Source organism: Etheostoma spectabile, chromosome 11, assembly GCF_008692095.1.
Source record: "Etheostoma spectabile isolate EspeVRDwgs_2016 chromosome 11, UIUC_Espe_1.0, whole genome shotgun sequence".
Taxonomy (NCBI): domain Eukaryota; kingdom Metazoa; phylum Chordata; class Actinopteri; order Perciformes; family Percidae; genus Etheostoma; species Etheostoma spectabile.
The window spans coordinates 2,579,324-2,593,845 of NC_045743.1; the positions used below are offsets into that span (position 1 = coordinate 2,579,324).

At 41.9% G+C, this 14,522-nt stretch overlaps 1 protein-coding gene across 3 annotated transcripts; it reads left to right on the forward strand.

The window, feature by feature from the left end:
* Positions 1–14,336, forward strand: med14 (mediator complex subunit 14). Of its 3 annotated transcripts, none has more exons than XM_032530408.1 (29): positions 1–465; positions 977–1,003; positions 1,131–1,236; positions 1,365–1,538; positions 1,661–1,790; positions 1,913–2,041; positions 2,201–2,308; positions 3,174–3,306; positions 3,534–3,684; positions 3,809–3,920; positions 4,264–4,389; positions 4,607–4,685; positions 5,042–5,201; positions 5,347–5,538; positions 5,771–5,905; positions 6,036–6,112; positions 6,221–6,381; positions 6,475–6,621; positions 6,894–7,138; positions 7,279–7,548; positions 8,093–8,342; positions 9,932–10,054; positions 10,273–10,449; positions 10,708–10,946; positions 11,067–11,246; positions 12,559–12,666; positions 13,029–13,154; positions 13,263–13,452; positions 13,611–14,336. In XM_032530408.1, exons 1-29 carry the CDS (start codon positions 290–292, stop codon positions 13,682–13,684), a joined length of 4,305 nt encoding a protein of 1,434 aa, XP_032386299.1. In that variant the 5' UTR covers positions 1–289; the 3' UTR covers positions 13,685–14,336. The 3 variants fall into 3 exon arrangements, with proteins under 3 accessions (XP_032386299.1, XP_032386300.1, XP_032386301.1); XM_032530409.1 differs by having other exon boundaries at positions 6,924–7,138; XM_032530410.1 differs by lacking the exon at positions 9,932–10,054 and having other exon boundaries at positions 2–465.
* Positions 14,337–14,522: the final 186 nt, after the last annotated feature.

The following is a 14,522-nucleotide window of genomic DNA, read 5'->3' on the forward strand; positions in this document are numbered from 1 at the left end:
GGTTTTCTTTCCCACCGGACCCATTCCCGACAGCAAAGATGGCGGCTGAGCGGCGTTGAGCCTTCTCCGTAATGTGTTACCAAATTTGGTGCATTTGTTGAGTTTTCTGCCGAACAAGGAAACCAAGTCCATGTGGAAAAACTCGTCCCGTGAAAGAAATGTTGTGAGACTGCGAAGAAAATCTTTTCATAAGGAATTAGCTAGCTAATACAACTTGATAGTTTCCAGTTGTAGCGCTTGGTGTTCATCACCGTAACGTTAGCTAACTAGCCCGAATCGTCATTGTAAAATGGCTCCGGTGCAGATTGGGTCAGATGGGCAGCTCGTCCCACTCGGGGGTCCGGTAGTTTCGGGTCCACAGCCACCACCACCGGGGGCACCGGCCACACAGGGGGTCCGACTGAGTCTGCTAATTGAATTTCTTCTCCAGAGGACCTACCATGAAATTACCCTGCTGGCAGAACTGTAAGTAGCGTTGTAGGCCTTAAAGCTAAGTAACTGGCGGGCTAATCAGCTAACATAAGTAAACTCGGAGGATGTACTTCTTTCAGCCACTATAATAAAAACCAAGGTGGTACCAATCTAGATGTTAGGTTAAGCTTTCATGTTTTGAGCACTAACAAAGTGGATAGCACATATATGTGAGGGGGCGTAACGTTACCGGGTAAACATCACATCAGCATATGTCTGCAGATCCTTAAGTTAGAGCCATTGTTTTATTATTTAAGGTAAGTGTTTGTGTGGAGCGGTACATATGTGGGTTTATGATTGATGACTTGAATCAGTCCGTTGTCCAAGATCCAGTTTTTTCTTGTCTTGGTGCCCAACTACTAACTGAAAAGATTAACATTTCCATTTGCTATCAAAGCAGACTCATACCAGGGATGCAGTTTAGGCAGGTGATATGTTGGACTGTTGCTTTACTTTCACAATAAGGACCATAACAGTAATTCAAGTTTTAATGTTTTTTTACTAGACTTCCCAGAAAAACGGACATGGAGAGGTATGTTTATATGAATTCTATTCACAACTTATTTATCCCTTTACTTCATTAGTTACTCATTCTGTTAAGCTATTGTATTTAAATTTTTGCCTAAACCTATATCCCCTGTTTGTTTGTTTGTTTTCAGGAAAATTGAGATTGTACAGTTTGCCAGTCGTACCAGACAGCTATTTGTGCGTTTGCTAGCCCTGGTGAAGTGGGCAAGCAATGCAGGGAAAGTTGAGAAGTGTGCGGTATGTTGTGTGGAATTTATGTTGTGGATTTTGACAATACACTGCAAATGTGTGCGTCTGCAAACTTATGTCCATTGGAATACAAATCAACTGACTCTTACCTCTCTTTATGATATCAATGGTCACAGATGATTTCCAGCTTCTTGGATCAGCAGACCATCCTATTTGTGGATACAGCTGATAGGCTTGCATCGCTGGCCAGAGATGCCCTGGTACATGCTCGTTTGCCCAGCTTTGCAATCCCCTTTGCCATTGATGTTCTCACAACAGGGTCATACCCGCGCTTGCCCACATGTATACGAGTAAGTCGGTTGAACTTCCTCCTCTGCATGCTAAAACTGCTAATCTATATGAAAAGATGTAAGGAGATCAAACTTGTGGTTTGGCATGTCATCATCAATTGTTTCTGTGTCCCTTTCTGTAGGATAAGATCATTCCTCCAGACCCCATCACTAAGGTTGAGAAGCAGACCACCCTGAGCCAACTAAATCAGATTCTACGACACCGCCTGGTCACCACAGACTTACCCCCCCAGCTAGCAAACCTCACAGTCGGTAAGCAGCTTGCGTAAACCCACTTTGGTATACTTTAACTGATAGCCATTCCAACATATTTAGCCATTTGTTTTCCTTCATATTGGTTAAGAAAATATCTTGCTTGTATGTAAATATTGTAGCTAATGGGCGAGTAAAGTTTCGTGTGGAAGGAGAGTTTGAGGCCACTTTGACAGTGATGGGAGATGACCCTGATATTCCCTGGAGGCTGCTGAAGTTGGAGATTCTGGTAGAGGACAAAGAAACTGGAGGTAAGGCATACACTCCTTCAGCTATGCAGCGATACTTCATTGTCATGCTGATTAACAATGTACATCATTGCTAATGTGTTTCTTTTTTCTATTTCTTCTCAACTGGTTTGTCTGTTCCCCCATTTCCACGCTCCTCCTCTTCTCCCTCCACATTGACAGATGGCCGAACCCTAGTTCACAGTTTGCAGGTGAACTTCATCCACGAGTTGGTCCAGGCACGTCTGTGTGCTGATGAAAAACCCCTACAGGACATGTACAACTGCTTGCGTATCCTTTCTTGGCCTCTTGCATTTTGTGTTTGGCCTGCACAAAACCACTTGGCTTAAGTCCCACACCGATGTGAACTACTGCAGTAGGGAGGGAGGGAGCGAGGGTGTGTCAGAGCATATAGAGTATTGACTGGTCAAGCAGACACTTGCAGCATTCCAATGAGAAACACAGCTGCAGAATTGCACCCTTTTTAACCCCTCTAACAACACAACCACCTTTTATTACTGACATGGAAGAAGCAGTGCTGTTCTCACTACATCCTGTCACCCAGTCAGGTCATATGAGGTGTAATTAATTTATGATGGAGATGTGTGTTGCTAACACCTGTTGATACTGTACTAAGAAACTGATAATTTTTATGTTTACAGGCTTTTGTGAATTAAAGCTAAAAAAAAAAATTGTTGTATAGTCAGGCAGTGATAATTGTACCATCCATAATGTAACCCATACATATATAGGAAGGAAAGGATTTGTTATGCTCACACAGTCACAGGCCTGTTACACTTGTGGTTAAAAAATATAGAGAGAAACAACTGTTGTTAGCATTCATGCTAATAACAAAGACCCTAATCAAGCATGCGAGATAAGCAGGACTGTGCTAATCACAATGCTAATCAGTACATCTCAGCTCTGCCTTTCCCCCACCATCACCACCAAGTGCAGCTCACCGTGTCAAAGAGCAGTCTGTGTTGGGCACAGATACCCCCTTTTACCAACAGAGTGTATGTGTCTTGAAGATATCTGTACAAGTGTGTTTTGAATTTTAATGGAGAAGTGTGTAGTACTTTTTTATCTCTATTAACCTGGACTTGGTATTTTCCCACATTCCCCTTTGTGTTCTCTTTAACTGCATTGTTTCCAGACTCCTTCTGTCTGTCACTGCAGCTAGAGGTGCTCCACTCTCAGACTCTGATGCTGATTAGAGAGCGATGGGGAGACCTAGTGCAGGAGGAGAGATATGTGCCCGCAAAATACCTCACACTCACTGTCTGGAAGTAAGACTCACATACTGTATTTATAATTTTTAAACATAATTTTTCTCTTTTGAAGCACTTTGTGACTTTGCCTGGGACAGGTGCTATATTAAATAAACTTATTATTATTATTATTATTATTATATATTGATGACACACTTCTAAAAATAAGAAAAAGGGAAAAAAAGCTATACCATTATGTAGTTTTTATTCCTTCTCTCTGTTTTCCCTTTTCTTTGTTTCTCCAGCCAACAGGTTTTGGGTAGGAAAACAGGTACAGCCTCAGTTCACAAAGTCACTATCAAGATTGACGAATCAGATGGATCTAAGCCATTGCAAATATCTCATGAGCCTCCTCTTCCTGCCTGTGACTCCAAATTAATGGAGAGAGCCATGAAGGTAAGGTGGACATGTGAACTCAGTGTATAATATAATAGATAGTGTAATATAAAGAATGGAGATGTGTGGCATACTGTACAAATATATCTCTCTACAATTTAATAATGTTTGTCTCATTCTTTAGATTGACCATCTGTCGGTGGAGAAACTTTTGATCGACAGTGTGCATGCCCGGTCCAATCAAAAGTTACAGGAACTGAAGGCCATTCTAAAGACCAGCAATCCCAGTGACAACTGTATGTATATACTCTATTTTGTTGTCAGTTAAATACATTTTGTAAGTGAATATTAAACAAATTACCAGAGACCAGTTTTTCCTACCTACAGCAGATGCAGTCATGTGCTAATCATTCATAACACTTGATAAAAGAGACATGGTTTAGGATAGAGTCATTGTAGCTCTGGAAAAACTCTTTTTAAAACTCTAATTATAATGAATTGCATTTCCAATGTTCCCATTAGCTCATAGATATGTGCTCTCTCACACATGCCTCATTCCCCTTCTGGCAATTGATGTACTGTAACCATGGTTTTGTGTCCTCTGCAATAGAAATACTTAATCATGTTTGCTTATTTCAGCGTTCATCGAGACTGCTTTACCCACACTAGTTATTCCAATACTCGAGCCCTGTGGTCGTTCAGAGTGCTTACACGTTTTTGTAGACCTGCACTCTGGCATGTTCCAACCCATGCTCTATGGATTAGGTAAGTAATAGGCAACCATTAACTCCTGACTAGTTTCTGATTTATGTTTTTCCATTGTGTTGGTCCTAAGAAAGTGTTGTGTTCAGGTTGAGTTTATATAATGGTTTGTTTTAGTGTAACAATAAAGGAATCCACAATTTGTTTCTCTGTGATTCTAGTTTATTATTTTGTATGCTCAGCTCTGTGAAAATATTACCCAGGTCTGTTCTCTCCCTAGATCAGTCCATGCTGGATGACATTGAAAAGACCATCAATGACGATATGAAGCGCATCATATCTTGGCTTCAGCAACTGAAGTGAGTCCACCTTCTCAATTTTTAAATGGCTATGGGCATTAAATAATGTATATTTTGGAACAGGCGAAAGATAACAGAGTCAACAGTAGACGCCAGAGTCTAACGCCTGCTTATAGCTTGTCAAAATTTGCTAATTGCTGTCAATAGCAACACTGGCTTGGCAGGTGCCAAGATGGGTGTTGAGAAGGATTACCACAGTTGTGTATTGAGTTGATTTTGGGTTTTGCACTAGTGAAGAGTGTGAATGCCGTGAGTGACAGAATGGGCTGTGAATCTGGGACTTTTTGTAATTTTGACTGGGACTTTTTGAATTTGAAATTTCATTGAGTCACCAAATCTTTCTTTTTTCTGGTAAGGTTCTGGTTGGGGGAACAACGCTGTCGACAGTCTGTGAAACACCTTCCCACTGTGTGTACTGATGTCCTTCACCTGTCCAACTCAGCTTCTCACCCTTTTGGCAACCTGTCCAAACACAAGCTCTTCATTAAGCTCACACGTCTTCCACAGTACTACATTGTAAGTTTCTCTAACAATATGTTGCTGGATAGTGCTAAACCAAAATTGCTTAAAGAAAATGCATCCATAAAGTTATGATCTACTTTCATTTTTAAAAACATCCTCATAGTCTCTTTTTTTCCTACTCCTATTCTCCTTTTTGTAGGTGGTGGAAATGCTTGAAGTGCCTAAAAGTCCCACAGCGTTGCAGTACAAGTACTCTTTCCTGTCAGTGTCTCAGTTGGAAGGGGATGATGGACCCGTTTGCGCTCAGCTCTTGCAGCATTTTAAACCCAACCTAGAACATCTTGCCCAGGACACAACAGGCAGAGCGGCCCGACCTGCGACTAAGAGAAAGGTAGTCAGTGCTAGAGTAGTTATACACCAAATGTTTTTTTGTGTATGGTGAAACACAGTATTTTTCATCATACACAAATGAAGGTTTTGACAGATGTGGTGCTGGCCTTGAGGTTAGAACTAGACAGGAACAGTAAATGCTCTCTACCCACCATCAAAAACAGCTGACAAAGACATATCACACATAGATAACGTTCCATATGCATTTTTATTTTGTTTTTGCTGCTTTTTAGATAATTGGTGACCAGGGGGACCCAGAGCCAAAGAAGCCTAAGCGGTCTGGAGAAATGTGTGCCTTCAACAAGGAGCTGGCTCACCTAGTAGCTATGTGCGACACCAACATGCCCTTCATTGGCCTCAGAACAGAGGTAAGTCACAGTGCTCAGACAGTTTGAATCTTTCCTGCCAGTCATAGATGTGTCAACATCAAGCATGGCAATCTCAGTGTTGTTTGCTGGCTAATTCTGTGTGTCTGTCTGTTTGTCTGTCTTTGAGTAGCTGTCCAACATGGAGATCCCAAACCAGGGTGTCCAAGTGGAGGGAGATGGCAGCAGTCACGCAATACGTCTACTAAAGTAATACACTCAGTTGCAAGCACACATGCATACATTTATGCACACAGTGGGATGATAAACTTTGCCAAAACTATTGTGACTATACAGTGTAATTGTTTCATCTTGTAGGATTCCTCCTTGTAAAGGTGTAGGAGAGGAGACTAGGAAAGCTTTAGACCGGTCTCTACTGGACTGCACCTTCCGACTGCAGGGCAGGAACAACCGAACCTGGGTAGCTGAACTGATGCTGGCCAACTGCCCTCTAAACAGCACACACAGCAAGGAGCAAGGTAGACATCACATACGGAGTGTTCCAAGTTCATCACTACAAGTTTACAACATGGCCCAGTGTATAAACAAACCCACCTGTCCCCCTGTATTAGCCTCCACGCGGCATATATATTTGACTTATGAAAACCCTCTGTCGGAGCCAGTGGGCGGGCGGAAGGTGGTTGAGATGTTCCTTAATGACTGGAACGCTATCAGTCAGCTCTACCAGTGTGTCCTCAACTTCTCACGAGCAATGCCAGGTACGTTCATGGTCATCTGTGAAGCAAACATTGCTACGTTCATTCTCAAAGTAAAACAAACATTGTTTTATTGGCCTGGTTTAACCAGAGTAATCAGATTTGCTTTTGTAAGTTTGAGTCGTGTGTGTTTGTGTGTGAAAATCTGCACATAGTTAAAGTTACAGTTAGTTCATGCTTGCATTCATCAGTGTTACCCACACTGTTGAAATAATACTTGGCAAAAGAAACACACATATTTAATACAGCTGCACATTGTGACTGCTTCCCTCCAGAGATGCCATCTTACCTGAGCCTGTTTTCAGAGGTTCGGCTGTACAACTACCGTAAGCTGGTGCTGTGCTACGGTACCACCAAGGGCAGCTCTGTCACAATCCAGTGGAACTCCAACAGCCAGCGTTTCCACCTCGCTCTTGGCACTGTGGGGCCCAACTCTGGCTGCTCCAACTGCCACAATATCATCCTCCATCAGCTACAAGAGATGTTCAACAAGAGTCCAAATGTGATGCAGCTGCTGCAGGTACACAGAAGCACAGTTATGAAAATGCCTATGTTTGTGTGAAATTGTTATATCTGTTTCAAATGATAATTTCAAGTGACCTTTTGAGGTACCTTTCAATGTACTTTCCTGGGTAATGTTACTATTTATCCTTTTCTCAGGTGCTCTCTGACACACAGGCCCCTTTGAATGCAATCAACAAGCTACCAACAGTGCCCATGCTGGGCCTTACCCAGCGCACCAACACTGCCTACCAGTGCTTCTCCATCTTACCCCAGTCCCCCACACACATCCGCCTGGCATTCAGAAATATGTACTGCATCGACATCTACTGCCGCAGCCGTGGTGTGGTGGCCATCAGAGATGGAGCCTACAGTCTGTTTGACAACACTAAGATTGTAGAGGGCTTCTACCCTGCTCCTGGACTCAAGGTATAGAAGTCTTATTGTCATGGTAGTGGTGTCAATAGGCTTAATCTGAGAAAGAGAATGTGTTTCTAAACTACCTAACAAGAAAAACTGCCACATTAAGTTCTAATGGACATGAAGCCGAGAGTGTAAGTATACTAATCAGGGTCTGTCCAAACCAATAATTGTGACCTGTTATGAGTTAAAGGAATAGTTGAAATACACTTATTTGCTTTGTTTTTGCCAAGGGTTAGATGAGACGTGAAGTCACTTTGTCTGGCCAAGAAATAGTCTGGCACATAACCCTCCATAAAACCATAAAGTTTTAATTAGTTAGCTTTAGAGGTGCTTTGGGTGTCAGATTTGATTATCTTTGGACCACCAGGCCGGCTGTTTCCCCCTGTATCCAGTGCTAAGCTTATTGCCTTTTTCCCTTGCCATCACTCCAGCATGGAAAGCTTTTTGTCGAGAACTGGAAGGTGTTTTTATAATCAGCACAACCAAAGAATCCTACTTGATTAGGAAATAAATAATAATAAAATTCTGTCCTCTTCTTGCCCCTGTCTAGACGTTCCTAAATATGTTTGTGGACAGTAATCAAGATGCTCGCAGACGCTCTGTCAATGAGGATGATAACCCACCCTCGCCGGTGGGTGTAGATGTGATGGACAGTCTGATGAACCACTTACAAGCTCAACAGCAGCAACAAACAATAAGGGGGGGTGCAGGAGGTGTCTATCCTCCTCTCACTTCACCACCACCAAATTACCATGCCAACGTAACTCCCTCACCATCCATGATGCCCACCCAGTCGCCAGGTAATAGCAAGCTTAGTGTTTGTCTGTATGTGTACTAGGAGTGGCACGGTTCACAAAACCAACAGTTTGGTTCGTATCACGGTTTTAGGGTCATGGTTTTCGGTTCTTGTTATTTTTTTTTTAAATCTTTAACACTCCAGAAATATACTTTAGCATATGATATATATATAGCTTAATGATCCACAATGTAGGATATAGTAGTAAAAAATTGTTCATATCATGTAATCGTGTACAAACTGAATTTAACTGATGTTAAGCACATTATTGGAACCATCTCTGAGGAAAGCTAGGTGAGATTTTGATAGAGTAAGAGGAAAGTCATTGATAATTTCAACAAGCTTTTCAGTTATTCGGCAAAAAAAGGAGACTGTGCATTGCCGTCTACAGGAACGTATGTGCCTTTTTAGCACACGAAGATTGAAATATTACAATATATCAATTGAAATAACTTGTATTCATCAAACTGCCAACTTCAGTGTAGCTCTTACAAAAATGTACAAAAAAATAGAACTCTTAAAGCTTTGAATAAGTAAAAATATGTTACACATAAAAGTTGCAATTTTGTTTGTATAGTTCCTTTAAAAATAAAAAGGAAACTTGTTTTGGGGAGAATAAAATTACTCTAGCCTGAGTTTTCCTAGTAACCTTACCATAAAGCCTCTGGATGCTGCAAATGTTGGTATATTATAAAAATGGCTGGTGAATTTAAGACAAAAAATAATAATAATTTATTGAATGAATCAAATTTGAACATGTCTGTCAGTCGCTTGTTGATCTTTACAATGTTAGTTAATTTCCTCTACTGTCCTGGGCTGGGACACACATTCATACAGTTTGATAAAGGACTTATTGGACTTTAACTTATTGCACTTACAATAACAAGCATAGCTGTCCCAAATTTAGGTCATCCTGTACGTCTCATCTCTGTTTTTTCTGGACGGTCTGAAATGTTTTGCATCGTCTTTTGCTGTACGTTTTGATGATAACTTGTCAACACCTCTAACCCTGAGGTCACATAAGGGCACAAGGCTACATTACGCATGTGTCGAACCGTGCTACGCGCACACACACACACTGAGCAAACTGAACGGTTCAGATATTTTTTTCATGAACCGTGCCACCCCTAATGTGTACGTGTACACGTACGTGTAACTTAATGATATCCTTTGTTTGTGTCTGAGCTTTGTGTCAAGCTGCCATACAGGGTTATGACCACAACAAATCATTGTTTTTGAATATTTCACATTGCTGTCATCAACCTCCCTGCTGACTTATGTATTTTTATGTAAGAGCAAATTGTTTGAATGGGACGGAGAACGAGGAAAAGCAACCATGTGTGCCCATTTTGATTTTGTAAAACCATGAGATCAGTTGTGTTTCTCATGCAACATACACATATCTCACAGCTGAGAGGAAACAAAGCATGCATTTAGTCCTGCTCCTTCCATTCCTCTCCATCTCAGCCCAGCCAGAGACTACAGCCCTTCCGCCCTGCTTTAGCACGTGTACATGAGTGAGTGAGTGAGTGAGTGTGTGTTTGTAAGGAGAAGTTGTCAACCTCAAAGTCTGATGTGTGTGCGTGTGTGCAGGGAACATCCATGCCTCTGGCTCCCCTAGTGGAGCTCTGAGGGCACCTTCTCCTTTCGGGCCCACCCCGTCTCCGTCTTCTCTGGGCATAGCCATGGGCCAGACCAGCTTTGCCAGTCCCCACGGTAAGCAGCAGGGTGGCCGTAAGTTCTGGTCTGCTGGACGAGGGCTGGAATGGGCTGAACTGAACATCTTAACTTGGGACTTCTATGCTGCAGAAAATAAAAAGCATACGACAAACGGCTTGTAGTTAGTGGGCACACAGTGGTGTATTCATTAAAGTGTTTATTGTTGAACATTAAGTGTTGTTTTGTTAATGATGGCTGTCTCTCCTTCACCCTAGGTGCTCTGGATCCCAGCTCTCCATATGCCATGGTGTCTCCCAGCCATAGGGGCCAGTGGCCAGGTTCACCCCAGGTCTCGGGGCCTTCTCCTGGGGCAAGGATCCATGGCATGTCCCCTGGTAACCCATCTCTGCACTCACCTATCCCCGACCCGCATTCTCCACGTGCTGGGACAAGTAAGTACTGCTTTCTCTGTGTTGTTGCACGTTTTTTTGTTTGTGTGTGCGTGCGTGTGTGTGTGACCTATCCGTGCTCTGTGCTGCAAAACACAAACTAGGTGTTTCTAAATAATCTCAAACCTAGTTCATCGGCTGCAAAACACAGATACCGATATATCTTCAATAAAACAAATATTTGTTGATATAGTAGTCTAGCGCTATTAAATTAATTGATTATTTCACTAAAACCTCTCTCCCTCTCTGTCTGTGGTTTAGGTTCACAAGTCATGCCTACCAGTATGCCTCCACCCCGCAAGCTACCTCAACGCCCCTGGGCTGCCTCCATTCCTACCATCCTTACCCACAATGCCTTGCATGTGCTTTTGCTCCCTTCACCCACTCCCTGCCTGGTGCCAGGCCTGGCAGGAAGCTACCTCTGCTCGCCACTTGAGCGTTTTCTAGGTTCAGTTATCATGAGACGGCACCTACAGAGAATCATCCAGCAGGAGGCCAACGTAAGTGTTGCACAAATCAACCTGATTTTAGAAAGATAATTCTTTGGTGTTTATTACCTCAAATTACATTTGGTGTTCTGCTCTCTCCTAACTTCTCTAAATCTATCAACTCTTCTCCAGTTATCTATTGTGAATTCTAATGAGCCGGGTGTGATCATGTTCAAGACGGAAGTACTCAAGTGCCGCGTGGCTCTCAACCCAAAGAACTACCAGACACTGCAGCTCAAAGTCACTCCAGAAAATACAGGTCCCTGGTCCCAGGAGGAGCTTCAGGTGCTGGAGAAGTTCTTTGAGACAAGGGTAAGGAGAAGGAAAAGCCATTTAAAGTCTAATTCATAAATCATACAAACGCATACATTTAAGGCATGTGAACATTAGGGCTGTAACGATGTGGAAAACAAAACTGAAATTGTGACACTCAGCGCCACGATCCTGTGTCGCGGTGGTCCAGTGCTACCACATCTTTAACTTACTAGTAATCCTTTTGGTGCCTTATTCCTGTTTTGTCTGGTAAATTTAGCTAACTGTACAGACGGCTAAAAGCGAAAGAGGAGGCACCGGTAACGCTAACGGAGGTAACATTATGAGTGGCCACTGTTCTGAGTTGGGTGCCTGGGTCTGTTTCCCGACGGATCAGTAAACTGACGTTAGCGTCCTTAACGTCAGAGTTAAGGGCTGACTGGGATTGTTGCTAGCTGGCTTGGGACTGACTGTGGAATGGATGTGTCCCCGGGGCTGTTGTCAGCTCTCATACCGACTGAAGCCTCGCAGCGCCAGGAGACTGAGGCAGAAGACAGAGGTGTGCTAGCTAGATAAATTACTATTAGATTAGTTGTCTATCCATACAGTTAACGTTACTGATGACTTTGTGGGTTAGCCCAGAGTTGTTAACCGTGGTCAAAACAATCATACTAACAATAAATGAGCGTGTTGGACATTGTCGTACTTTGACGTTACCCACCACATTAGCATTAGCTACTTGTCAACCAGCAGCTTTACAGTAGGCATCAAAGCACTTTTACTCTTCGTTCCCTCTACAGGTTGGGAGGGGAATTGTTACCATTATTCTTATGTCTCATTCCAACGAGTTAATAAACCACTGAAACAATTTTGGAGACTTTATTTTTAGGTACAATAGAATCTTTGGTGTTGGATCAATCAACATTGAAATCAATCAGTATCAATAAATAAGGTATATTTTGTATTACTGTGTTGCAAACTGGGATGTAATCAATGACAGAACGATGTGGCAGAAAAATTTTTGTATTACCCCCCCCAAAAAAAATAAATAAATAAAAATAAATAAAAAATTTGAATCGAATTGTGGGGCAAAATTCGTGAACTGAATCAAACCAAAGTTTGGTGTATCATTACAGCCCTAATGTACATTCATAGTTATTTGACCTATGCATGAAAGAAATGTATTTTGTGTATGTCTGTATTGATCATAATTTTGAATATTGTGTTTAAAACTTAATTGAAGTGTTGTGCTTCATTTAAAAGACTTGTCAATTCATTCAATAGGGATACGCTCTAAGGACACTCATAGGAACACATGAGTGCACTAATGTTATTATTCCATTGATCCATCTTCTATTGTCCTCTTTTCTAGGTTGCTGGTCCTCCCTTCAAATACAACACTCTGAATGCCTTCACAAAGCTGCTTGGGGCACCCACCAACATTCTTAGGGACTGTGTGCGCATCATGAAGCTTGAACTGGTGGGTAGCGGTTTCTTTTTTTAAGAGGGTTTGTTGGTTGTATTCAACCATGATTGGGAATGCTACCCAGAAAATATCGGAATTTATGAATATGCAAACTGAATGAGACTTTTTGTTTTACTAGCTGTCAAATAATAGAACCATTGCAACAAGTACACCATATGCCCTGATAAAACTGTCTATTTCACTGCAGTGTGACTTGTGTGTCCACATTACACATGTTCTAGTTGTGAAAAATGTATTGTTGTGTACTTAATGGCAGTTTAGACATCCTTCTTATATCTTGATGCATGTCTTTACCTTCATTCAAAGCACTTGGAATAGCCTCTGTGTTTTATATTATATATTGCCTTTCTCTAAAGTTTCCTGACCAGGCTGCACAGCTGAAGTGGAATGTCCAGTTCTGTCTCACCATCCCTCCCAGTGCTCCCCCGATAGCCCCTCCTGGGACCATCGCTGTGGTGCTAAAGTCCAAGATGCTTTTCTTTGTAAGTCTTAGCAGAGACTCACCATTAGCTCTACATAACTAGGACGCAAGTCGTATACCGGCGTAGCATCATTTGAAACAACCTGACCCTGTGTGTTTTTCCTCACAGTTGCAACTGACCCAGCGTATCCCCGTGCCCCAGGAGCCAGTGAGCATTATAGTGCCCATTGTGTACGACATGGCAACAGGCCTCACTCAGCAGGCCGATATCCCCAGACAGCACAGCTCCTCTGGGGCCGCAGCGCTCATGGTTTCTAATATCCTTAAGAGGTTCAATGAACTGCACCCCGCCAGACCGGGTAAGACCTTACACACTTACGACCACTGAATAATTTACTAAACAGAAAAAGTGAAACGGGTATCAACTGAATATTAGTGTTGTACTGTATAGTGTTGTTATCTATACTTGACGCAAAATGCCTTTGCTAAGACTGGGTATTTGCCATCTTTCTTTCAGGTGAGTGTACAATATTTGCTTCTGTTCACGAGCTGATGGCAAACCTCGCTCTACCCCCCGGCACTCGTCAGTAGAAACAACAAATTCAGTCTGGAACTTAACTGGAGTCCCTTTGAGACCGAGGATGGGTCTATCTCTGAGCTAAGAAGAAAAAGGAGAGTAACAACTGTGGTCCCAAGATGTCAAAATTATGTCTTTTTTTGCGTCAGCCCCTGGACAATTGCTGTAATGGCAGGGTGTTAAATATGCACAGTTGTGGACCCCAGTCTTTGATCTTAATAGAAGCTCAGAAACCAGATTTGCGAGGGGGGTGTTTGATGCAAAAGGATATAAATGTTATTTTTTCCTCCAGGTGCACTTGTAAACAAGATTATCTATTGAAATTAAGGTTGTTTACGAAAATATGTATATTGTTGTATATTTGAGTATTGAAAAGAATCAGGTGAGTTAGATTTTTGCTAGAGAATTGTATTCAGTTTCTTTTTTTATAACGCCAGACTGATATTATAGTATCAGGAGATATATTCCTTAGCACACTATTTAAATGTTTTCTTGCCTTTACTTTGTCAAGACCTCTGCATTTTTATTTCAAACGTTCACTTTGGATACTGTAAAACAAACTTTGTAAGCCAGTTGTATTTTATTAAGACCTATTTTGAGTCCTGATTGAAGGATTTGAGAATTCCTGTCTGAATTTGCTATTTAATAAACCAAGCCCAAAGTTGGTTTGTGCTCTGAGAATCTTCCACTGGCAGTACTAAACTAATCAGAATATTTACTAAAGTAAAAAACAGCCATAATACTAAGTCAATGTACTGCTTAGAAATGTTTACTCAAGCAAACCTCCAGTTTAGTGGCAACAAAATGTACGTAAAGAATCAAAAGAAAACACTGCAGAACGGTCCTTTCCAG